Below are 27922 nucleotides of genomic sequence, written 5' to 3' on the forward strand. Positions count from 1 at the left end.
GCAGAATTTCCACAATCGATAAGGGGAATCTATTCCATGAGTGTTTTCTGCTGGGAGTCTTTAATGAAAACACAATCAGTGAGTTCAGGGGAAAGGACCTACCTATGCAGGCCATTTTGTCCAGGTTAAGTTCGTAGCCGTCGAAGCAGTCGCAGGTGTAGCCTTCTCGCACTCGAACGCATCGTCCGTTTTCACAACCGTTCAGGATTCCACATTCCTCGGCTCGGAGACCCTCGAAACCTTCAAAGCCCTCTGACAGGAAGCAGAGGTGGGATGGAAGTCATGTTAGAGACACAGAAAAGTAAATAAATAAGTGTAAACTAATAATATACCTGATTAAGGTAATCATTTATGTTCAAAGTGTTTCTAAAAGTAACAATAAAAGTAAATACGGGGTCAATTATATTTGTAATTGCACAATTGATAATTACAATTATGACTTTATTATAAGTGTAATTGTAATCGAATTGTAATTTAGTTCAGGTGATTGACTTTGTAATTGTAATTGGCATGGAAATTCTATAAAAACTGTTAACTACAATTAAATTAAATGCAAAACTGTATTTATTTATTCATTATTTTTTTCAGACCTGTGACATTTATTACATTTTGTGCAATCACATACATATCGAATATTCCTATACCTACACACATACAAAATTATACACACCATTTGATGTTAATACATAAAATGTATTATGTCTTGTGAAAATATAGTTCACACAAAAAAAAAAACATTAATTAGACCCACACATACATACATACATACATACATACATATCTCACATCTGATTAGCATGCCTTGAAACCTTGTTACAGTTTTATGGCGTAAACATACGTAGTTGACAATTATTGAAATATGTTTCATATACACTTTTCCCCCCTATCTGTCAGTTCTTTTGAGGATAATTTGAAATACCAATAGATAGATAGATACCAATATTTTCATGGATAAGGAAGCCTAACAAGGTCACCAGGAGATGAAAAACAAATTGGATGATAGATCATATTTTTTGTGTAATTTACAGCTGGGTCAAAACCGACTCATCATAAGAGATGCTAACAACGTAATTTAACTTTAGTAACTGAGAATGTAATTGTAATTGACTTTCAGGAGAAAAATAATAACTGGATTTTTGATTGTAATTGGAAAAAATGTCAGTCATATAATAATTTCAATGAGTTGTAATTGAACATGGATAAATATAGACGTACTTGTAAATTATAAATGTAAATGACGACAACCCTGAAATACATTCTTCACAGATTAATTAATCTAAATCAGTGGGATTATAAATATGAATAACTTTGACGTAATTATCTACCACAACTAAGTCAATAGTATATACTCATTGCTCACCCACCGGAATGAGGGTCTATTAGCTGGGGCTGACGCTCCTGAGGTCGATGTTGAGGGACACGGGCTGGTGGCTGCTGTTCCCGATTGTCAATATTGTTTAACCAAGGAACCCTTACAGGCACTTCAAAGGGTTCTACAGCGCCCGTGTCCCAGTACGGAGGAGGAGGAAAGTGCTCCTCCGATTCATCCGGACCGTAATCGTACTCTGTCCTCTCACGCAGGCTGTCTGCACCTGGTCTCCTGGGCAGGTTACACATGATGGCGTAGTCATCTAAGCCAAATAACACATGAGAAACACTCATTACTCTAATAGTTGCTATAGAGTATACCTATAAAACATGCATCTAATGTGTTGCATCTTGTTTCTCACCTGAGTCTCTCCTCGGGCAGAAAGCACACTGTCCGCTCCATGCAACCCCGTACAAACAGCAGCATTCAGTGTATGTAGTTCTGCGTCCCTGGAGGGGACCGGCACACATGTTGTCGCCCTCCAGTCGCTGCCAGCAGATGTCCATGTGCACATCATGTTCGGTCTCTGTAGTTTCTGAGAGACAAAAGGGTTGAAATACTCATACAGAAAACACCAATTTACTTATTTTGATGTACATAATTAATAGTCCGGAGGCAGAGACTGATAAGCGTGCATTGCGGTCCATACAAAGTTGTTTTTTTGTTGTTTTTATACCTCTGAGGTGTGCTCTTTAAGAATCTGAATGATGACACACTGTCATCCTTGGGCAATCCGCACAATATGCAAACTAACGCCTCAATTACTGAATTTCCCAGTAACTATGCACGGTATCAAAACAATTTTGGTGTATATACACATGTTTTGAAGGGTAAAGAAACAAATTAAGCCATTTTAATAAAGACCACACCAATATTTTGTGCTGAATAGGCATATTAAGGCCGCCATTACTGAAAATCTTGTTTTCGTCAATATCTCACTATCTACACGGTATCAAAATAATTTTCAGTGTCTATATATACGTTTTTAAGGGTAAAAATCAGATTAAACCATTTCAGCATTGATCGCACCAATATTTTCAGCAAAATATGGAAATAAAGGATGGTCCCGTGATTAGCATGCTGGACTCGCAGTCGAGTGGTTGTGGGTTCGAACCCGCCCACCACCTTGCTGCGCATTCTTTTCACATCACCAGCTTGACATGGTGGTCTAACCACAAATACTAAATTATTAATTATAGTATGCCACAAAATACATTATCTAACTTAAATAAACAATATTTAAAATCTTTAGTGTTTATCAGTCACTGTTTCACCTTCTGTGTTATTGAGGGCGATGCAGCTCCGCCCTGTGCCGTCCAGGACTAACGGCGGGCTACAGAAGCAGTTGAAGGACCCAGCCGTGTTGACGCACGCTCCGTTCTCACAGGTATTTCCAAATTCACACTCGTCGTAGTCTAAAATCACAAGAACAGAGCCACAAAGACTTTGTCAAATGAGTAACATCATTAAAACTATGTACCAATACAACCACCGTGTTTTATTAAGATGTTTTCTTCAGCTGCACAAGGGGAGGAGATACTGCATAGCAGAGTTTCAAATCTGAAAAATGTTTCCCCATGCAATAGAATATTTATGATGCACTATAAGAAATCTCCTATAATACTTCCTTATTTAGGTTTATATTTCACCTAAAAACTATGATCATGCAACTTTCAAGTAAATATGAGGTAATGATGTAAACCTAAAAACACATTTTCTGCAACTTCCATACATGAAATATAATAATTTGTTTTTAACAGCTGTACCATACAGTTGTTTTGAGTAATTTGACCATTTGTGACAGGAAATGGCTTTTAATTTTAAAAGTTAACACTTGTCCAAGCCTTCCTCAAAAACTTTTTAAAAATAAAATTAGTGACAGATTTGTGGCCTCCAACTTGATACATCACTGCAGTGACATGTAGTGCCATTTTTAATTTGAAACTTAAAATGACAAAGACGACAATAACCATATTTAAAAAAAAAAACAGGAGATGATGACAGAAATGAATTTAGAGTAGTAAGAAAAGTCTATGTACTGTTTATGAGTATAGTTTAGTTTTTTCTTACCCAAACACTCAAGTCGGATGTTGTCGTAGTAAAAGCCAGAGCGACAATAGCAGGTGTAGGTGGAAAAAAGATTTGAACACTGTCCATTCTTACAGATATCAGGTCCAAACATTTCACATTCATCGACATCTGCAGAGCGAGAGAGAGAGATCTAATGAATAACCTATATTTCTACACAAACTGGAATCTAACACACAGTAGGGTTGAACAAACTCCTTAACTAGTCGACTTAAGTGTTGTCTTGTGACTCTGCCCACGTGATGACGACTAATCGCAGTACCTGACTTTTGTCCAAGATGGCGGTGTTGTGCCAAAATCTATGACCAGAAAAAATCTGTGACCGCAGGTGGCGACAGTTCCAACCCCTGCGGCTTCTCTGCGGACATTTACTCCCCTTTAAACACTTTATAATTCTTTTCCAGTCTGTCTTTACTTCAGCCACCGGAGTGTCATGTTTAAGGGGGAGTAAATAGCTCCTTATTAGCACTCACAGATTTTTTTGGGTCACAAATTTTGACAGCGATTCTTCAGCAAAGGAAGCCTAAGCTACCGTAAAAACAGCCCAAACAAAGTCTAAACAAGGAAGTCTGAGGAAGCCTCAGGGCTTAACAGTTACCGTAGACTCACGGTAGGCGAAGCAGCAGTGTTCCAGGGTTTACTTAGCTTCTATGGCATGTCCCGTGTCTCAGGGGCTGGCGGTGTTGTGCCAAAGTCTGTGACCCGAAAAAAATCTGTAACCGCTGCGGCTAAAGAAGAAGAGTGCTACGTCAACTGCGTAAACCTCTTCGTCGCTATTAAGGAGCTGTTTAATCTCCCTTAAACATGATGCTCCGGTGGGTGAAGTAAATGCAGACTGGAGAAGAAATACAAACGTGTTTAAGGGGGAGTAAATGTCCACCAAGAAGCTGCAGGGATTGGAACTGTCACCACCTGCCGTCACAGATTTCTTTTGGGTCACAGATTTTGGCACAACACCGGCACTCGGCTTGGCGTCCGCTCTTGGTGATGTCATCGACTAGTCAACGTCGACTCAACTAGTATCCACATAAAGTCGACCTTTAAAATTATGAAGTCGTTCAACCCCTAACACACAGTATCTAAACTCTTCTGTTTCTATAGCATTGTCTCTTCAAGTGTAAAAAAAAATTACACGCAGATTCTGAGAATAAATAACTAGCACTAAAATTATAAAAATGACCAAGATATATTTAGTAAATGTATTAAAGCATGATGTGGTACCTATGTAAGGCCGTTTTTCTGCATGATTTGGTGTCGAAGAAACTGGCGAAGACAACAATCCACTGCCGTGAGGGCACAATTGGTTATAATCATCTGAAAAAACATGGCAAAAAATATCAAGTTAGGAATAAAACAACATTTATAGTCATCTTTGGTAGTACCTCTTCCTGGGACCGGACAGGCATGGATTTCACAGTTGTCTCCCCAACCTGCTCCCACTGTGCAGCAGCACTCCTGCTTGGTGGAGTTGCGAGACAAGACGTTATCGCAGAAGTTTGCGTCGTTCAAGTTGTAGTAACACTCCTTCCTTTCCTCAGTCAAGGGAACAGACGGAGTGATGGGCTTGGAATCAGAAGCAGCTGTGGATAAAGGGACACCGAAAGTTTTTATATTAGACTTTATGGTATCACCAGGTCACATCTGAGCAGCGCTGGGGTGGATAATAATTTTAATTGTAATAATCTGTTGCTGTTGTAATCCTAATTGAATTGTAATTGAGTTCAGATAATTGATTTTGTAATTGTAATAGGAAATTCTATAAAAAAAAAAAAAAAAAAACTGTAATTTCTAATCTCTATATAAAAGCAAGGAAGTTCTGCGTGTGAGCGTGTGTGTGTCTGTGGAGTGAATTTCTCCCCGACGTGGTGTCTGTTCGACCTAAAACGTTTTTTAACAGCTTCCACATAGCCCGAGTGTGTGCATCCATTATTTTGGACTTATTTGGTGGTGCAAAACAAATTGGGTGATAATATTTTTTTGTGTATTTTATAGCTGATTAAAGATATTGGTCAAAACTGACCTGTTACTATAAGAGATGCTAACAGAAAGCTAAAACAAGAGGAAGGATACGTTTTATGGGGTTATTCATTAAAGGCTCAGTAATTGCAATTAATTGTAATTGAACTTTAGGATTTGAGAAATTGTATTGACTTTCAGCGGAAAAATAATAATTGTAATTTTAATTGTAATTTGAAAAAATGCCATTCCCTGTAATCATAATTGAGTTGTAATTGAACATGGATAATTGAAGATGGAATTGTAATTGAAAAATGTAATTGATCCCAACCCCATGCAGGACGCATGAGTCTCCATGCATCCTGCAGGTAGAGACCACCTTAAAGTGCCACCGCTGCTGATCCGGCACATAAGCCCAAAGGCATTGGTTCAGGCATTTCAGCCCTAAGCTGCCGGCTTAGCCAAATGGAAACACTGGCATGTGAGTCAACACACCATTCACTCTCACATGATTGATTCACACACGTCAAAAACAAACAGTGGAATGTGGCAAAAAGGTACACAGTGGCATAACTGGGATTTAGCGGCCCAGGCCAAAAAAATAACATCCTCACTGAGGGGCGCGACTCTTAATAGTCCAAACATATCCGATTAATGTACACACACGCCTATCAAGCTGAAAATGTGGCGCTGTCTCTCTGGTTCTCAAAAGTCGTACAGTTGGAAGAAATTTAAGTCATCACTGCTCAGTATAAAGTATTAGTGTTTTAATGATCTCTAAAAGCTGGAAATAGATGTTGTAGATTGGACCACGCTGGTTTTTAAACATGTCTTAGAATATTCTCTCAGCCCTACTTGGAGAGTTGGTAGCCTTATTTCCAAGTGATTAGCTTAATACGAATGTAGCCATAACCCCAAATGTAAACAGACAGTTTTAAAGATCCGTGAAGTGAGCCACGTCCACCTACGTTTGGACGCTGAGCGACGGCTCATTAAGTCAGGGAAAACTCAGGCTTTCAGAGTTAAGTCCTGTGAGTGCTGGTCCTGCTCTATTACCCATGGAGCGGCACTGGCTGGTGATGGGATCAAATTCCTCATTGTCGTTGGGGCAGATGCACAGGAAGCTGCCATCGTAGTTCTCACACAGAGCCTCCCTGCACAGCGCCAGGCTCATCTCACACTCGTTGACATCTGAGGAAGGCAGGAAAGGAAGGCGTGAGGTCACGATGAAGCACGGACACATGAGCATGCAGAAAGACTGAAATAAGGGTCAACGAGACTTGTGCGTGATCATTTTACACCGGTTTTAAAGGACAGGAACCAAATTTTGCACAAAGCTCTAGTCCCATGCCAGATTGCCTCTGCTGCAAAAACAGGCCAATAGTCCCAAAGGTGGCACTACAGCAAGCCTCTAAATTTCATAATTTTGAAAATTCACAACAAATCAACCATATATGCTACAGATTTGAAACTTTTACCAAAATGTAGCCCCAACACTGAACACTCTCTCCTCCCACAATTATTACTCAATTCACACCAAACTTGCTACAGCCACACAGATTTTTAATTCATCAAAAAATTAAGCTTGCAGTGCATAAAAATGTTTGACTGTAAACAGTAATGTAAACATATACAACTTCAATGTTCATTAAAAAATTAAAAAGGACAAAAAAAAAAAAAAAATGAAATAATATTGTGTTCAGAACAACCTAAGAATGTTTGACCAGAGAGACAAGCTTTGATGTAAATTTTCTGTGTTCAGTGAAAGTGAATGTAACCATGTTGAAAATAAACTGAATAAATAAATAAAACATTTTGGAGTCATGGTAGATGATGTTTGGAAAATATCAGAATTTTGTCTCAAAATCTTACAGTTTTACAGCATTTTGAATTTGAATTGAATCATAACATAATCTAATCACTAGAGCAGACATGGGCTCGTCTGTAAATGGTCGCATTTACTGGTTCAATAAACGGGAAGAGATTCAAATTTTGATGTAGCTGGCTATGATTTACAGTCCGCATAAACAGGACTGAATCACAACATAACCTAACCGCTAGAGCAGACATGGGTTTGTCTGTGAACGGTCGCATTTACAGACCTTGGAGTTGCTGTTAGCTTACCAATAAACGGGGAGAGATTCGTTACCTTTACAATAAGTGTTGACTAGGCCACTGGGAGTGAGGCCCAAGGCCAAGGCAGGCTGACTTGATAATAATGTATCATGTTTTTCTGCAGTCAGTGCCTTCTCCTCGCCCTTCTCTCTCTGCTCTGTTTCAGGTGTCGTGAAGCTGATGATGGCAGTTCCTGATCTGTGGTTCGCGGCTCAACTCGTCTGGGACACTTTGATGTTCTATCTCTCTATCCTGTTCTGTTGGTCCTTCTGTCCACTAACCCCAACCAGTCGACGCAGATGGCTGCCACCTCTGAACCTGGTTCTGTTGGCAATTTCTTCCTGTTAAAAGGGAATTGTTTCTTCCCACTGTCGCTAAATGCTTGTTCATGTGGATCTTTTTGGGTTTTTATCTTTCTTATTATGAATTTTATATTTTGACAAGCGCATTGAGATGACTTTGGTGTAAATTGTGCTATACAAATAAAGTTGAATTTAATTTCCCTCATGCAAACAATTAGTCAATGCAAAAATGACATTTATAAACATAACATAGCTGTAAACAAATAACCAACATCTCCATAAAGTCTACGTGCAATATGTGTATTATCGCATTTTTGTCTTAATAACTGAATTTTTGGCAGCGGTTTGAAATCTGCCTAAAAACAGCTGCTGTCTTGTTTTTCCTAAAATTGCCTGGCCCCAACCATAGCTGCACATCAGCTCTGATTATTTACTTAGATGTGTGTTAACAGAACAGTGATGGACACAAGCAATGGTAAAATCCAATCACGACTGCGGTTACGCACCAACACATGTGGTCATGTCTCCCGGTGGGTTGTTGTAGCCTTGGTCACACTGGCAGCGGAAGGAACCATCTGTGTTCTCGCAGAAGCCGTGGTTCCCACAGATGGTTTCATTGTTGCACTCATCAATATCTGCGACCAAGAGAGATGAGCACAACATTAATATTTACAGCATCAGCCCTCGACACAGGCCTTCATGCTGCCTCTATAAACACTACGATGCTTTTTCAAAATAAACAGCAAGACCGTTTCGATCGTACAATAGCAAAAGAAATCAGGGCCATCATAACATGTCAGAAACAGTGTACAGATTCCACTATTCATTCAGGAGGGTTTTCAAACTTTGCTGTTGCTCAATTAATTCACAGAGGCTTTGTGCAGCGTGTGATTGCTGTGGAATATAAAGTGCTTTAAGGTCACAGCTACAGTGACGTATATTTTTACAATCAACAACATTTATGAGCCAAATCTGCTTTGTTTTTAATCTGTTTTATAGAACAAACAAAGCATATTTTTTTGTGTTAGTGAATAAATGAAGAAAAGCAAACAGATCTGGCAGCATCATAGTAGGTCAGTACTTTTTGTTTGCTTGGCAACAATTAAAAAACAACAGAAACATGTGAAGAAGCATGATCTTTGTTAGAGAGGAAAAGTGGCTCAATGATTACTGCTTCTTATCCTAACCTAGACCAGGAACAAATACATGGTTCACTGTAAACGTACAGGGGAGGAACTTAAATCTCACACCACCACTGATTTACTATAACATGAATGCAATTTCATACACGTCAGCATTTAAAGTGTTGGCGTCCTCTTTTTTCATTTTTGTTCTAACCCACCATATTTCATACAGATGTACACTGGGCATCTGCTTTTAATTGTAGTTTATGTATTTACACATTTTCTGACGTTACACAAGTCAAGGGAGTCTTCCAAACTTCTAAAATTCTTATATATCTTCCATCACTCAGCGGTGTTTACAGTTTCAAACATTTTCAAAATGTTAGCCATAAACCAATATTGTATTTTCCTGCTATAATTCAGATTCAGTATTTTGTCAGCTTTTTTTCAGCAATCATCTGCACACCAGCTCAGCTTTCAGCATTCACAATGATTTGTCTCCATTTCTACTCAAGTCTACAAATGCTATATGGAGCTAAATTGGAGCATTTTTCACCGCGGATATGTATAAAGTTAGGAGCAAATGTAAAAGCAGCAAAGTGATTAGACAGACAGATTTGGCAATATTCCCAATATCACCAACCACACAATGACCAAACACTCATTTGATAGTGGAAAGAAGGCAATCAGGAGGTTGGCACAAGAAGAGGGAAGACAGGGAAACTAGACAGACAGACAGACAGACAGACAGATAAAGGCTGGGATGACGCATTGACGTAATCGATGACGTCAAAGCAAAATATGCGCGCCAATGCCAAAACAAAGATGGCGGCGCCAGAAAATAACTAACGCGAGTGGCTCCTCCGAGTTTCAAAAGTACAAGGCAGTGAAGACACGCATTCGTTTGTCGAAAGTAGATGTTCCCCGTAACCCTCGTCCTTTATCCCGGGTGTGACCGGACGGCAGCGCGTCAACGTGACAAGGAAGAAACACCCGCCGTGACATCGGCGGCAGCAGCAGCACACACACGCATACAGACACACACACAAAATAAAGTTTATTTTTTGTTGGAAAAGCACTTTCTGTGTGCAGTGTATTACTTTAAGTTGTTGTTATTTTCATGTGAATGAAGAATTAAAGGAAGGTAGGTGATTTTCAAAAGCTAGCATGATTTTGAATATATGTATGTAATTTCTGTCAGGACATAAACACAATTTCAACCAAAAACTTAAAAAGTGTATCTGGAGAAAATCGCCTACCCTAGCTTTAAAATAGGCACTTTTTCAGTAAGCTAGGCCTATGTGTTTTCAACATAAATGCCAGCTCCCACTGCCTTTTTATTTTTTATTGAATGCTACCTCTGACTCTGAATGCATTATTTTGCACTTTTATATTCTTACTTGAACTTTATTTTGGAATTTTTAGATGAATAGCAATATACACATATTGCGATTTTAAGGAATTCATGTTTTTTTGCTTTCATTTTAGATTTGTACATCAACATGTATAAATTACTTTGAGTCAATTAATGGGGAGATAATCGAATCGAATGAAACTGGAAAAATTAATCGTTAGATTACTAGATGCAGTGAGGAAATAATCGCTAGATTAATCATTTCAAAAATAATCATTTATCCCAGCCCTAAGATGGATAGATAGATAGATAGATAGATAGATAGATAGATAGATAGATAGATAGATAGATAGATAGATAGACTTTACCGTCTGTCCCGAAGCAGTGACAGAAACAATTTTTTTGACATGGCCACAACAGCAACACATTCAGCACAATAAAACACATAAAATTGGACTAAAGCTATCACTGCCTTAGAAACAACCAATATGAAGCCAATTTAAGAATTAAATCCAACAAAATATGAACTAGCTCAACTCAGAGAGCAAAAAACTAGAACTAACAATTAAGCAGACCCTGAAGTCAGGAAACCAAACGGCTTTACTGTTTCATATAAGCTTCCCTTCACAAGCTTTCATGAAAAATATATTCTAGACCTACATTGTTACCAGAAGGTTGATTTGAACAGTTGTAGCAGATTTCATCCCACTCATATGTTGGCCTGTAAATTCCCTAAGTTGTCCAAAAAGTGTTATTTGCCATGAAGGCAATAACATCTACCTCAGTTGGGGAACAAACTATTCACTGGAAAAGAAAAGCCTTTTTGGAGTTAATCCATACACTTGTATTCAACTCTTACGATGACAACCACTGTCTGAGGGCTCTGTCAGTGTTCCTGTCTCAACTCCCCATGATGCATCATGGCTCAGGGACAGGGAATAAAAAACTCTTAACAAAAAGGCAACATCTGACACTAAAAATTATTTTTAACAAAAAGGACCTAAAATATTAATATAATTAAAACTAAACATATTCTTTAGCTAAGAATGGAATATTAAAATAAATTAATAATACTATGTTTTTTTTTTTGAGATATTGATACAGGCAGGTTGGAGAGAGATGGTTGGAAGATTTTTTTTTTTTTAATATGGAGGATTTATTCGTTGGGAATATCAGAATGCTCATCACAGCACTGTGGGTTTGTGGGAAAAAAAAAATGCAAACACATAAATACATCTCAAGAGGATCTTATTCTAGCAGGACATGGGGTCGTTTCTCTTAAACCTTTAGTTTAACACCGAGTTGAAAGGTTGTCTAGAGCAGTCATTCTCAACTGGTGGGTCGGGACCCAAAAGTGGGTCACGGACCTGTACTGGGTGGGTCGCAGACAGCTGGTCAAACATAAATAAATACTTACAGTAATGTCTCTCATGTTGGGTTGGACTTGTCTTTTATTTTGAAAGAAACTTTTGTTTTTGACAGGCATGTTGGGAAATGCTTGTTCCACAGGCAAATATATAGACTTATGTTTAAAAAATGACTATATGGATTAATAAGATTACATTTGGTTGGTTGAATTCTAAAAAAAAAAAAGTGGGTAGCGATTCAATGACGTTGGCAAAATTGGGTCGCAGAGTGAGACCAGTCGAGAACCCCTGGTCTAGAGTCAGTATATCCTCAGGATATTGTCAGTTATACCCTTAGTATGAGTCAGCATTTCTCACTCTCCTTTAAACAAAAAAATATATATAAACGACCACTTAAACAACAAAAACACTGGGACATAGCAGGATTGTCCTTAGTATTCTGCAGGTACCGTGATTGGTAAAATCAGGCTAAATTTGGCAAACGAGTTATTTGTGAAAAATTAGGGGTGTCCCGAAACAACTTTGTCCCTTTTGAATACAATAATGATATTGCATCCTTCAGTAATGGCAGATATTGGTCTTAAACAATATCAGCAGAGATCATTCATACTTTTATTACTTATTTTGTAGTGTAGAATGTTAGAAAAGGCTTGATCAAGTGATATTACTCAAGCAAAGAACATTAGTCAGCAACGGTAGGTATGAGAATAACAAACCCATTTAATTTTAACCAATGGATTAAATACATTTTAAAGGTATTGTGGACGATGTTTAACTTCCGGGTGGATCATCAAAACTATTGGTCCTCCTAATTGTCAATCATGTTTACGTAAGGCTGTCGTACGTGCTCGTGCCCGGTGCGCACTTACCGGTGGCGAGTCTGACATAGTGGAAGACGCTCTCCCGCACACGTAGGCATGTTGCGCATGCGCATGTTTTTCAAAAAGTGGAGAGGGCATTTCTTTTCTAAACATCGTGCACAATACCTTTAACCTTAAACATATGAATATTCTACAACTGCAATAAACAAATAAAAAAACCCTCAATAAATCCAATAAAAACAACATATATATATATATATATATATATATATATATATTGTTTTGGAAATTTCAGATGCAGACTGATATAATCCTATTTTATCGGATATCATTTTTATGCCGACTTAGGACCAATATTCCTTATCAATATCGAATCGGGACACCCTTAATGAAAACAGAGAGAATAATAATAATAATAATAATGATGAAGAAAAAGGGATTCAATAATAAATAAATGCTTTACAGCATTCAAATAAAGACGAGTCGACATACTGTAACTACACCGTAACACTAAAGAATCTTGGTTTTAAGTGTCAAACTGAATCAAAAGGGTTCACCGGTTAAATCCACGGGTGTTGTAGGGCTTCAACCTTTAAAGTCAGGGTGTACGTAGGCTTTCGCTAATTTGGTATGTGTCAGAAAAATGCCTCAGTGACACAGATTAATGATCTCACACATGAGAAACTATTTCTTTGATCCAGGGGTGCTGTGATTTGACAATGAATGAGGGGGAAGATCTGGTCTGTGTGCCACGTGTTAACCTGGAGCACGGAACAGCCAATGAGGACGCAGGAATCTCAGACTGCTGGCTCACCCTTCACCGCCCACACTTCTCCCATATTCACAGGGCAACCCCTGGCCTGATTACTTCCATATGGAGGGCCTATTTCACAAGTGACTACACAAGGATGAAGTGAGCTTTTGTTTTCAAGGAAGTATTTTTGTGCAATATTTATTTGAAAGTTGATCTACAATCTGAATTGTGTTACTATAACAGCAGCAGCAGCCTTTCAAATCAATCAATACCATTCTAGATCTGCACAACAGCTCAATAAAAAACACACAATAAAACGTGACATGTCTATACATTCACAGGCGAGGGAGGCCACCGCAGACAATTTCCGCCCTAGGGAAACGTTTATTAAAGACGAGGCAAAGCTTGTGGGGATTTTATAGGCTTTAAAGGTAATTAAAGTTAAAAACAATGACCTGAAAATACACACGTATACAAAAACCTGCACACACTCACATAAAAACATTTAAAAACTATAGACTCTTTCTATATCATGTTAAATATAGCACAGTTGTGGGTAACGCGTACTTCGCAAAAATACTCTGCTTTCCCCTTTTTGTCATGGTCTCTAAATCTAAAGGAGTGCAGTCAGCAGAGCCAAAAACAACAACCACCTCTCCTTTCAAAAGTCAGTGAGTAAAAATAAAACAACACAACTCAGAAACGGCAAATCTGCTGTGAGCTCGCCTTAAAGTTCTGAGGAGACAAAAGTGCTCCAGAGTGTGTGAACGCTTCTCTTTGACTTTTACCTGAGGTAAGGGCAGCAACAAAGGTGAAAAAAGCCAGCATTGTGTGTAGCATTGACTTTCACAATAAGATATTGGTCAAAAATAGTCAGTCGTACATTTGTGTTTGACAGAAGTCTCGACTTCTACCTCTTTATGAGATATTTCCCATTTCCTAATACAACAATGAAGACTGCACACCTGTTTTTATCTTGTCTCATAGAACTCTTTCATTTGATTGGCTGTGTATGTCAATAACACAGTAGCAAACCTCTAAACTCCATGTGCCAACTCAAGGCCCGGGGGCCAAATCAGGCCCTTTAGTGCATTCACTATGGCCCGCAGTAGAAAGTAAAAATGACAGAGAAAACATCTACAATTGAATTATTTGGTCATTTACACAATGTTTCATATCTCAGTCCCTCCAAATACAAAACTCAATTAAACTCCACAATATTTGCAATTTTCCTTCTTTTTTTAAAGTCCTATAATTTTCCTGAAATTATTCCACAAAATGTCTCCAAAATAAATGCAAATTGGTCACAAAATCCAATAAATTTAGGTGATGAACCTGCAGTGACTGACGTGTCACTTATTGCTTGGATATTGTCGTTGCTTTACACCATTTATACATGAAAGTTCAAATTAGGGCAGAATAGTGTTGAAATTGCTCATCATCTTGCCTTTAATCTGTGGCCCACATAAGATCAGACTGGTCTGTCTTCGGCCCTGAACTGATATGAGTTTGACACCCCTGTCTGAACCAAATTAGAGTCAATGTTCAACTACAGAAAATGAATATCAATTAGGAATAGGCCGATATGGATTGTTTAGGGCCGATGCCGATACGTTTTTTTTTCCCCATCAGCCTGAGCCGATGACCGATACGAACTGTCGATTTCGTTGAGCCAATATTTGTAGCCGATACAACGTTTGCTCCTGCAATTTACATCATCAAAATTACACAATGATGGTAACAAATGGTACGAGTCTCAATTTTTAGAAAAGGAACATTTATCGAAATTAACAAAGATGAGGTAAAACGACAAGTTAAAAATATTTCTGCTCTCTGTAAATAATGCAGATCGGCAAACGCGTAAAAAAAACGCAGAAAACGGACGATAATGTCGGTCGGCCGATGCATTGGTCTATCACTAATATTAATGCAGAGATACAATTTCATGTCTGCCAATGGATCTCTCAACCACACTGTGTGTAGTTAACAAGGCAAACCCAGAGCAAGTTAAAGAAAATGCTCTACAGCCTTTCGACTTGTCACTACATACAATTGTAATATAAAACACACACACAATCCAACAACGCTACTGCTTTGTAGCTGCTTGGCTGTGTTTTGACGCAGAGGTAAGCAGCTGTTTTCCATCAGACTTTATCACATCACAGTGCTCCACACTCTAAAGCCAGAGCCAGACAGACATCGTCATAAAAGTGCAGTGAGGAGGCAGCCACACATACTGTAACCACGGTCAGACCACTGTGTGCAAAGGTAGGGTCTGTCAATGATGAGCACCAAAGTGGCATTAGGTAATACTCCTATAAAAACTCTGCCAACAACAAACACCACAGTACCGTACAAACATGCACCACTCAACTCTAACGCTCTGGGCCTACTTTTCCCAGTTGGTCTCCCACTCCCTGGTAACCTGATGGTAAGTATTCGATAAGAAATCAATTTTCCTGTTCTTTATATCTGCCCCTCTGAACTCAAGAACATGGTTTGTAAAGTAAACCCAACTCTGTTTTACAATACTTTCACAAGTTGAAACTAAAACCAATGTGAAACACGTGCTGAGGTTTATTTTACTCATGACACCAAAATTGTCATTTAGACAGAGTGTAATAAAAAAAAAGAAATATTATTCAATCAGAAAAATGATTAAACCACAAGATTGAACCCCCTTTTTTAAAATCTTCTATTTAATTAGTTAAAAACACTTATTATTTAAATACTATAAGATACCAACGTTAAATGTAGGAAGACCTAACCTTAGATACGTTGATAACCTTAGATACCTTGATCCCAAATATGAATTCTAGGTATAAGCATTCACCCTTTCCCTCTGTTCACGACCACCATTATACACTTGAGCTTGGTATGGCGTCACCGTCTTCAACTTCTCTACATTTGTCACCAGATTGGCTCAATAGCTTAAACGCCACGACACAATGTGCACAACGATAGCATCACATTATACTTTCAGCACAACCAAAATAGTTGACTGCTTACTTTCCCGACTCCTTCCACTGCCTCACCCCAACTCCCTCTCCCATGTTCCTTTCCTCCTCACCAAAGTGGAACACTGCCTTCTCTTTTTATATCGTCTCTTTAACAAGGTTTTTCTTACCTTTCCTTAGAGAGCCTGGTTATGGTCACAAATAAGCAGTGAAACAAATGTATTTATGCTTGTTCTTTATCACAAAGTAAAAGGTAAGTCATGGAATTTATTACATTTTGCACAAGGACTAAAGGACAAATACTTAGTTCATAGAACGTTTGTTGTGAGTACGTTGTTGAAACAAGTGAATATTTTTATCGCTAAGGCTAATTTGTGACGCACGCCCCTTGGTGAAAAGATCAGTACGGCATCTTGACATTTTTTCTTTTTCAGTTTTCACTGTGTTCTCTGTAACAAAGACAGATATTAGTTATCCCATTATCTTTTATCTACTCACCACAACCTGTGGTTCCCTCCAGTCCGGGTTCACAACCCATGAAGCACCTGTAGGAGCCGATGGTGTTCTCACACCGCCAGGTACCACAAACAGAGCCCTCAAAGTCCTTGCATTCATTCTGGTCTGCACAAAGGAGAGACACACGCTGGTTAGTTCATTATCAACACAAGCACAACCACATGTACAAACGTATCATATCATATCCAATGTTTCCAGTGATTGGCTAAGCAGAGGAAGATGGCCCCGGAGGCCTGTGGAGTAGCTCTTCACAGTAAACACAGCAGGCAGCAGGAATGGCCAAGAACAATATTATCACAGCAACCAAAGAACGTGTGAAGGCGCGACAGGGAGAAGTTCCAGAGGGAGAAACACCTCCTTCTCACAATGGGGTCATTCATGCTTCCCTCAGGAGAGCGGGAACTCACGGGCCTTCAGCTACGTAATTCAGCCACCTCCCCAAGTCTGAGAGCGCACTAACAAAGTCTCTACACCATAAATAGACACTTTCACAAAAAGCCCATTCTATCCTACCTTACCATGCTACATCATCTAAACCAGTGGTTCTCAACCTTTTCAGCCCATGACCCCCAAAATGAAGGTGCCAGAGACCGTGGACCATCTATCAGGGAGAATAAAGGGGAGCTTTTTGGAGCCCATCCATAAAGTCAGCAAAACTATGGTCCATTGTTATATGAATCTGTGATAACCACAATTATTTATTTATGTGAATTATAGCCACTGTTATGCAGGAATTTTATTATTATTAGTGCCATAGTATATAGCCTTCTTAAAGATGTAAATTCTTGTTTTAATCGGAAATAAAATGAGTTAAAAGTGACCAAAAATGGTGAAAAAGGTGTTGAAATAGGATTTTAAAAACTAGAGAAATTGGTTAAAAGTTGTAAATTAGAGTGTCCAAAAACGGACAGAAAAATTGTTCAAATTGTCAATATTGGAACAATTAGTAGAACCAATTAGTTTAAACTGGCAAATAATGGGCAGGGCAAACAGTGAATGTGGTTAAACTGGCAAAAAATAAGCATGAAATGTGATAAAAAGGTTAAAAGTAACAATAATGGGTCAACATATACAACATTAGGTGGGAGAAGTTGTGGAAAGGGTTTATAAGTGCCAAAAATTTCTGGAAAAAAGTGGAAAAAATGTTAAATTAGATGGAGAAGTGGCAGAAATCAGAGTAATATGGCAAAATACATTAAAAGGAGCAAAAATATGGCAAGACAACGAGGTTAAAATATGGCCAATTAGTAGTTGCAGAAAAAGGGTAAAAATAAGCAAAAATGAGCTAAAAAAAAAAAATCTTAGTTCCTTGAAGGTTTACTCACACTCAGTGGAGATATGAGGGTTAAAGCCATCACTACACACCCTGTACATCCACAACTGATCATTATAGGGACGTATGACCAAGTCTTACCTTCACAGTCCGCTGTATCCTCATTAAATTTGAAGCCAGCTTCACACAGACACAAGAAGGAGCCGTCTGTGTTAATACACTGACCCCGAACGCAGATGTTGTCCTTACTACATTCATCCATGTCTGAAGTGAATTAAAAAAAAAAAAGCAAGAGAAAGACAACCACATTAAGAGAGATAATTACAGAGAGGGTGGATCAACATTTCTTATGTATGGATGAGCCCTTCGTAAGTTTCTCAAATGAATTACCAAAAGAATGTGCAATCAAGCACTTGTCTAAACATGAGATGAATTACTTTTTTAAAGTGGGGAAACTTGGAGAAAACTAAATAATTTATCTCAGCTTTTTTAGAATGAGCACATTTTCCCCAGATCTGTAAAATTAATAAAGAACACAGAGAGTTTGATTAGTAGGGGATGTGGGATAATAACACCATTACAAGATGACATGTAATATGCATATGGGGTGGGGGGGGGGGGGGGGGTTACCATTGTGTCTGCATCGTAAAGGATACTGATCTATGGGAACATGTTGTGAATTTTCCTTTGCAACATCCTTCTGCTTGTTAGTGGAATACAAATGGTAAAAACAACAACCTTATGACATTTACCTCAGGGAGCTCAGACTAATGTGATCAGCTACTTTGTGTTCAGATTTTCTGCTATTCATACATATTCAATTTAGAGAATTTGCCTAAATTGACTAAATTGAGTTTGTAATGTTAAAAAAAAAAAAAAAAAAAAAAAAAAAAAGATTAAAAAAAAATGTAGAAATTATAAAATACATTCCTTGGCTCTTGCCCTAACAGCACAAATCAAATCTAAACATTCCTCAACAATAAAATGCATGTGAAGATGCTTCTGATTGCAAGTTTGTAGGCTCTCAACACAGATGTCCTCATCGGTCATGGTTGATGCCACTCCCCTTCACGTTTGCCAAACATCTGAAATCCACCAGCTTCAGGGTAACGACAGATAAAAAAAAACTAATTACCAATAAAGTTCAAATGCCCTCATACTTTTTTTTTTTTTGAAGTGAAACTTAAGGGCAGAACAAGACACTAGAGGGTCAACCATGATTGACAAGACTCTGCATGTCAAGTTGTGTCTCATGGATGGAAAACGCCTATTTGAACACAAAGTTGGTTGTTTCTTAATGCTTTTCCCCCCAAAATGACATCTATAAAAGAGTGAAAATAGGGGTCATTTTGCGGTGCACTGGTGAGCATTGCTGCATCTCATTGCAGGGATCATGGGTTCATGTCTTGGTCAAGCCCTGAGATAGACGGGTTCCTAAGGGATTTAAGATGAGTGAAAGTAAGCTAACATAAGCCTGAAGAACCTATCAACAAGAAAAGGTGAGACAAATGTTCAAAATGATCTATTAGAAACCAAAAAAGTAAAAGATTAAAAAAAAAAAAACATAGTATATCGACCCCCTGAAACCTATGCAATGGGAAAAAGACAGTACTTAACACATTGGAGAAAACAAACCTTGCTGGTACTGGACAATAAATGAGAACTGATTCTGTTTATAGCTTAAACAATTGAAAATTACTCTTCATCAGGAGGGAAAATTCCCTTTTGTGCACATTTGCCTCAAAATCGACCTCTTCTGAATGCTCTGACATCACGCTGACATTATGGCCTCTAATGACTAAGGCCATCTTTCATACTTCTAGCCTTCCAGAACATTCATCCCTTATTGGAGTCTCATGTCACAGCCGTATTCCATTTATTGTGTCAACGCTTTATGTGCAACGGCAGATTGCAAGAAAATATTAGACAACCACTGATTTATAGGATAATTAAAGGACATTACTAGTTGTGGCGGTCAGCCAAAGTACCTGATGCAGACTGAGATAATATCTGAAAAACTTTAGGGCAAACGTGCATGATTCAGAGGTGACCCTCACTAATGTAAACAAATGCCAACCATTAACAGGCTGTATCGATGGACTAAAACACTGACCTTTCACCTCATGATTAGATCATTCATTGTTCCACTTTTAACTGTTTCTTTGACTATACTTTTTATATTAAATCTCTGATCTGTGACTTTATTCACGTGGTTTTTCACCAAATGCTCTGAAAGTTTCTGATCAGGCTTATTTCTATGGGTTTCCAGTACTTTCCTTGGAAAGGCGTCAAGTTAATGTCCAAACTGAGGAAGTTGATGACGCCAAGGCCCATTACAAACGAAGGTTAGTATGGGAACTTATACCTCAGTCACAAACACAAAGGTAATAAGTCTATTTGATTGCAGATTACTCATAATTAAATTGTATGTTTTCTCAGAAGAGGAAATATTTTAGGCCAAGATTAATTTACTTATACTCCTCAAATTCTGCTGATGTACTTTAATCAAAAGACTCTCATTTGTTACCTTTTTTCACTCAACTTTTATTGGTGGGAATCATGTGTGAAAGCTTGGAGTGGCAATGTTTTCCTTTACCTTGGCAGCCGAGCGTTCCATCGATGGTGGTATGCCCGTCAGAGCAGACGCACATGTACGAGCCTTCTGTGTTCACACATTCTCCTTCCCCGCAGATGCCCTCGATGGTTAAACACTCGTCGATATCTGTCAAGAACAAACACAAGCTCACACAGCTGTCGACATGCCACCAGGAGGATACAGTTACCGACACGGGTTATTTTACACGTGTGTGCCTAGTTACCTCTGCAGGACGTCCCGTCCACCAGCTCTAGGCCAGCAGGGCAGGAGCAGCCATAGGAGCCGATGGTGTTCGTGCACTTGCCCCCAACACAGAAGCTCCCATCGTCACATTCATTCACATCTAAAATGACACAGCAGAGTTCTTCAGAAAGCCGCAAACTGAAGATTGATACTAACAGAATGCAGGAAGCATGTGAGGAAATACAGGCATCATAAACGATGACTGGAGGAAAACATATTTTCGTGAGGTACCTTGACAGTAGAGCCCGCTGGGTGCCACTGTGAAACCAGGATCGCAGGCCATGCAGGAGAACGAGCCCTGTGTGTTGGAGCAAACGCCTGTGGGACAAACCCCCGGGGTCTGGCACTCGTTGATATCTAAGTGATAAGTCAAGGCAAATTAGGTAGTATAGCGCATTCCATACACAAAGCAATTCAATGTGCTTTACATGATTAAAAAGTGCAACAGAAAACATTTAAGTGTTTAAAAATTAATAACAACATTAAAATCAACAGTAAAAACATTTAAAATCAGCAGTAAAAACATTAAAGAGTAACTAAACCCCAAAAGACAAATGTATTTGGGTGTGAAGTAGTGCTGTTGATTAATCCTGGTCCAACTTTCAATTTAGCATATTTTGTTGTAAAATGTCAGAGTGACTTCCCTCTATGGGTTGAAACATGACTATTACAATTGATTTTTGCTATTGGCTGAGAAAAAGATCATGTGATGTTTTGGGACCATCTTACATCACAAACTAGCACTTTTAGCCCCGCCCCTTTTATAAAAACTAGCACTTGTGGGCTCTACAAATTGTGGTGAGTAGGTTGGATTGAAAGAGTGAATAGAGAGGTATATTGAGTAATGAGTTAGCATAGCACAGATTGCTCATTGGAGATTTTATTGTATAGCCTGGGTGTGTCTTAACTGCTCCAACAGCCCCGCCCATAATCAAGGCATTCTTTTTAAATTTCCCTCTTTGTGGCAGGTCAGGAGAAAGCACGGGTTACCGTGTAGTTACTCTTTAAAACAACAATAATATAATTAAAAATCTCCCTCTCAGTCATGCGCAGTAGAGAAAAGAGTGCCTTTAACTTGGATTTAAAAACGTTCCCATGTGATGCTGACTTCAGCTCTTGCAGCATAACAACTAAAAGCAGTGTCACCGAGAGACCTGCTAGGTTAATACCTGACTAACATCTCACTGATGGATTCTGGACCAAACACATACACAGATTTATACACCTGCAGCAGAACTTTGAAGTCTTTTCTGAGGCTGACTTGGAGCCAGTGTAAAGACTTTAAAACTGGACTAATGTGATCCGACCTCTTTGTTCTGGTCAAGACCTGAGCTGCATTGTTCTGAACCAGCTGTAGCTGTTTGATGAGGGATAAGGGAGAAACATCCACTATAAGTTACCATCTTGGCTACTTTTTAGCTATTTTATCTGTGAAAAATCTTAGTGACTCAGCTTAATGCACTGGCACAATAGGCAAGTCCTTCCTTATTGGATTGTACTGACAGGGCTTTATTAAAAGAAGTCGAAAGATAAGTATGTTGGACTGTCAGAATGAACAGGAGTTACAGGTGCTACAGACACTCATTGGTTAATTTTTACGTGATCGTCTTACGCCAGCACATATGGTATTTGCAAGCGTTTGTTGAGTGATTTATGTGGCTCCCTTTTAAGTAAAATAAAGGCAAGTTGCAAAATATTGGGGCAGAGGGGTGTTTGACTTCATTTCAAATTAAACTCTCAATATTTACCATGGCATCATGAACGTCCATTAAAATCCCATCAGAGGCCGACTGGGACCAGGGCTTGTTTTGTGAAACATTTTCTCAGCTAAAAGATTTCTATCAGTGGGGGGTCTTGCGCTAAGCTTACATCCACACTTGTGATTAAAGAACACACCAAAGTATCTGACTAACTTAGACCGTTAGATCCCGTTTTAATAACACTTCCTTCCCTGGTTCTCATGAAGTCATGACAGATCCAACCTCGTGTTGGTCAAAGTCACATTTTCTTGTCAAGGTTAATCACTAAGTAAAGAGTTGTAATGAAGCTGTGGTCACTATGTAATATTGTTTGAACTTTTGTTAAAGCCGTCATCATTGTGACAATTTACAACAACCCTCCACAACAATATAACTGTCTTATTTATTCACATTTTATTTGAATATAACTTATTTGCTGTCATTTGTGGATAGTTCTTCCATTCTTGAACCATTTTTTAATAGAAACCAATCAGATTGGAAAGACTTGGAAAAAAACACAGTTCTAAAGAAAACCTGGCCCAATTTTCTTGCCATTCAAATTTGGTATTTATCAAGTTGTTCCAAATCTTTACACTTTTGCCGACACTAATTTTCTTCTTGTAACACAAAAACTTGTGAACTCCACAGGGGCAAATGTGATGAAAAAATTAGTATGGAACACGTTTCATGGTGCAATTGTGCGAGTAACATGAAAGTAAATACGAGTTAATTTAAACAATAGGTGCTTGATGCATACAGTCAAGGTGCAAACTCATAAATGTCTTGCTTTCAGTATGCAAAATTACAAAGATTAATGTCTCCTTAGTAGGGGTGTACATTGCCATTAATCTGACGATACGATACTAAATGATACACATCACAATGCATCGTGTTATCAATATTAGAAATGTTCAAAAATGGTACAAAATACAATTTATTTATTTTTTTACATGCGAGGAACAAGTAGAATCATTAAACACGGGACGTGATGTGATCTGTCTTTTGTGCCAAAAGATGGTATTAACATGGGATTGACCATTTCAGAGTGGCCTGGGAGCTGTGTCTCAAATATGGGAAGGATGTAAATGTTGACACGCATCATCAGTAGTGTTCCTTTGAATCGGGGGTGTTTTAGCCTTTTTAACACTAGACACATTCATCAAAGGTGGCCAGCTACAGGGTGGTCAAGCCTGAGCTTGCGTTCCATAACTGTTCACTGACACCTAGTGGTTGAGTTAAGTGTTGTCTCGCAAGTCTGTTTACGTGACGTTGATTAGTCGCAGGACCTGACTTTTGCCCAAGATGGTGGTGCAACACAGCAAACGAGGGTCCTAGTATCCCTGCACGGCAAGGCACCACAACATCAAGTGTTTCTTGCTGGATTTACAAACGTGTTTAAGGGGGAGTAAATGTCCGCCGAGAAGCCGCAGGGGTTGGAACTGTCACCACCTGCGGTCACAGATTTTTTTGGGTCACAGATTTTGGCACAACACCGGCACTCGGCTGCCACTCGGCTCTGCTTCGGCTCTTGGTGACTTCATCGACTAGTCGACGTCGACTTGACTAGTATGTACATAAAGTCAACCTTTAAAATGATGTAGTCATTCAACCCCTACTGACACCTAGTGGCCGGGCGCTTCCGTGCTCTGCAAATGTTAGCGCAACTAAATGTTTTTTTGGTTAAAAGACATGATTAAAAATTTTATGATTAACACATTTATAAAATATGCTCAATCCACTTAAAAAGACAACTTCAAATCATCAAATTGCATCAGATGGCAGCCTAAGATAAAGAGATAAACAAATGGAACCTTTTACCTTCACAATGTTGACCATCGGCAGACAGTTGCAAACCAGCCCCGCAGCTTCTACAGGTGTAAGATCCTGCAGTGTTTATGCACATCTGACCAGGGCACATGTTACCCAGCAGGCACTCGTCCACATCTGGATAGAAATACACAAACACATCACAGCACAAAGTCACCATCTCCTGCTTCAAATAAATACTAGTTGTAATCAGTTGAATATGTAATCTCTGGATAAAGACGTATTTAGCAGTTTTTTCTTTTATATAAGAGGTATGTCATTGTGTTAATCTGTAAAAGAGGAGAGAAATCCAGGATGAAGCAATGATGTGATCTCTAGCAGTACTTCTTAGACTAAGAACAAATGAAAGGACTTTTGTTTTAAGCTGTTACACCTGACGTTATTTTCCCATAAATGATCTCAGACAGGAAACATGATGAACAGGGTTGGCACGTTTACCAGCAACTAAAGATCTGCTTGATTTTGAGAAGAGGTCTGGCCTGTCTAATGGAAAGCAACCAAGTTCAAACAAAGTGAAGAATCATCTGGCACCAACGCAGCCAAGAATTCTTACCATCGCACTGCTGCCCATCGTCGGACACGCTGAAACCAGGCTGGCAGACGATGCACGTGAAGGAACCCTGTGTGTTAGTACACGTTCCCCGGGGGCACGTGGTTGGCAGCGCACACTCGTCTATATCTGTTGTGAACATCCATGTTACAAATCAAATCAAAACGTTGTAATCATGAACAGGATGTAATTTCACGTTGAGCCAAATCCATCACCTGACTTTTTTATATGACCCACAACACCTTCAGAATAAGATTACAGTTTATTCTATACTGCTTTACCAGTGTACATCCAACATAAATCACATTTCTGGCATTTTTTTGTCAATTTTGTGATAGATACTGCTTTCTGAAATAATGGCAATACATATAATATATTTGGCAATATTATTGGCCGATATTTGCCATTAAATGTAATATCGGTCTGCATCGGTATTGGTTTTTACACAGATGTTGAAAAACTGATGTGTTGTTGATTGACACAAAATAATACAAATAAATATGGCCCTTTTTCATTGCTAAATTTGAACACATTTTCCTAATTATGTATCACATCAAAAGTAGCCTTAACATGTTTCCATGGAGAATTATATAATGTAACCTAAAACTACATGTTTTGCAGCATCACACATTATAAAACTCTTGTCACTTGTGTGTAAGTTTATGCATGCAAGTGTAGGAGAGTATTGTTTAAAGATGGGCAATATTATTGGCCCACTGATATTATTGGTCGATATTTGCTGTAAAATGTAATATCACTACAGTGGTATTGGCTTTTTCCACAGATATTGGAAAAACTGACATGTGTTGTTTGAGATTAAATATTATACTGTAAACAAATATGGCACTTTTCCATTACTAAAGTTGAAAAAATGTTCTTATTTTTCACTGATTTTGAAATTTAGTGATGGACAAAATCGGCATATTGGCAAAAAGGTAATATCAAAGAATCCTAGTTTTGTCACCAACTTAATCACCAAATAGTAATGTACAAACTGAATATCACACTGTTTCCATTGCCACTTACTTACAATATCATCTAATATCATTCTTCACAGTCAAAAAATAGTAAAAATATAGATTAAAAACTACGCTATATTTCTAACTACAGTATAATATCATCTGCTATACGGTTTATTCTGTACAGTGTCCCTGTGGTTTGCTGGACTCCAGCTAACTCGGGACAGAAGACACGAACAGTGTGGTGGTCCATCACATGGCCAACCCACCAATAGGAGTTGAAATGGGAACAACACAAACCATTGCCCAACAAAATAATGTCTCACTGAACTATTGAGACATGATGATCAAAGAGTCTGGCTGTACTTCAGTCAGACAGCCTATTATATTTAAACTCCTCTAAAACCATCAAAGGCTCGTGGACTATTCTAGACGTTTCTCTGTACATTCTCAAAGACTTTAATACAGTGTTTCTGTGCTGAATAAACCAACCTTCACAGAGTTCCCCATCGTATGACACTCTGTATCCAGTAGGGCAGTTTTCACATGTGTAGGAACCCTCTGTGTTCAGACAGATCCCATTAGCACAAGTAGACACAGACAGGCACTCATCGATATCTAGGAAAACACACAAAAAACAACAACATACAGTATAAGCGTCAGTATACACACGAGATGACAGAATGTGCACATCTTTCAATGCTTTAACAATAAAGGTCAATGAAAGCATTATTTATTGACGCCTTACGTGAAAGACAATGAACAGATGTAGAATGTTACAAAAGAAGATCAGATTAAAAAATGCAACAAATACATAAACATAATGCAATTTACCTTCACAACTCTGCCTGTCCTGGGAAACTCTGTAGCCAGCCTTACATCTGGTGCAAGAGTACGATCCTTCTGTGTTAACACACACTCCACCAAGGCAGAAGTCACCTTGGGAACACTCATCGACATCTACAAAAACAAACAAACACACAAAATCATATTTAGCATTAAATCTCAAAGTTCTACCAGTAAATTATAGAGCAAGGGTCACCAACCAGTGCCCGCGGGCACCAGGTAGCCCATGTGGACAAACAGAGGTGCCCTCAGGCCTGTTGTAAAACCAATGAGCTCAGTCAAAAATGTAATTTACATGCCAGGCTTCAAATTCACAATGATAAATACAGACAGACGGATGTAGTCACTGTCTTAGTAGATAGAGTACGTTTTATTTTAATAATAACCATCTACATATGTTTATTTTCACCTAAACATTGTGAGAATTGTGTTCAAATATTACAGATCGGTTTTTGTTAAAGACTGTGCAGATTTGGTGTTTAGATTTTAATGTTTTTATTTAAATTTATAAAATCTTACATAATTGTTGAATAGTATCAGAATAACTTTATTTATCCCATGGGGAAATTACTTATGTCACAGAAGCTCGAGCAATATAAGAAATGAAAAGAATAAACACTGCACAAAGAAAGAAAAAAAGAATTAAGCAGAAAACTTTTAATTAAATAGGGATTAAATACAAGTGCAAACATTACAGTAGAAATAAATAAAAATAAGATTAAAAAAAATAATAATAATAACAGTAACATAAATATAAAAATGCACAAATATAATACAAATATATACAAGCAGAAACATGATTCCATTAGTTAAAAGTAGTTAGTGGCTGGAAAATGAAACAATTTCTTAAATCAAAAGGAACAAAGTGTTATCCCTCTGATTAAAGTAAAACTGTGAAATCTTAGTATTTCAGTGTATATCAAACTGGTAGCCCTTCAGATGAATCAGTAACTTTCAAGTAGTTTGTGGTTTCAGAAAGGTTGGTGACCCCTGTTCTAGAGTAAAACTCTCTCTGATAGCTTGTGGCATACCTTCACATTGGAATCCATCCGCAGACGGTGCAAATCCAGGTCTACAGCCTCGGCAGGTGTAGGAACCTGCAGTGTTGATGCAAACTCCTGCAGGGCACGTATTACCGGTGGCACACTCGTCAACATCTGGCAAAA

General features: G+C 38.5%; 1 protein-coding gene across 1 annotated transcript in view; it reads right to left on the reverse strand.

Annotated features, from left to right (window-relative positions):
* Positions 1-27922, reverse strand: part of LOC114456338 (latent-transforming growth factor beta-binding protein 2-like) — a 117257-nt gene that overhangs the window by 3290 nt on the left and 86045 nt on the right. Inside the window, exons 21-39 of the mRNA XM_028438029.1 lie at positions 27788-27913; positions 26745-26870; positions 26403-26528; positions 24955-25080; positions 24393-24518; positions 21067-21192; positions 20816-20935; positions 20593-20718; positions 18138-18260; positions 16706-16828; positions 8337-8465; positions 6470-6604; positions 4840-5037; positions 4679-4771; positions 3440-3568; positions 2644-2784; positions 1731-1904; positions 1365-1631; positions 103-252 (exon numbers count right to left, since the gene is read on the reverse strand). Of these exons, the coding sequence (XP_028293830.1) occupies positions 103-252; positions 1365-1631; positions 1731-1904; positions 2644-2784; positions 3440-3568; positions 4679-4771; positions 4840-5037; positions 6470-6604; positions 8337-8465; positions 16706-16828; positions 18138-18260; positions 20593-20718; positions 20816-20935; positions 21067-21192; positions 24393-24518; positions 24955-25080; positions 26403-26528; positions 26745-26870; positions 27788-27913 (2664 nt within the window). The remainder of the gene's footprint in view (positions 1-102; positions 253-1364; positions 1632-1730; positions 1905-2643; positions 2785-3439; positions 3569-4678; positions 4772-4839; positions 5038-6469; positions 6605-8336; positions 8466-16705; positions 16829-18137; positions 18261-20592; positions 20719-20815; positions 20936-21066; positions 21193-24392; positions 24519-24954; positions 25081-26402; positions 26529-26744; positions 26871-27787; positions 27914-27922) is intronic.

This window comes from Gouania willdenowi, chromosome 22 (assembly GCF_900634775.1).
Source record: "Gouania willdenowi chromosome 22, fGouWil2.1, whole genome shotgun sequence".
In the NCBI taxonomy this organism is placed as follows: Eukaryota; Metazoa; Chordata; class Actinopteri; order Blenniiformes; family Gobiesocidae; genus Gouania; species Gouania willdenowi.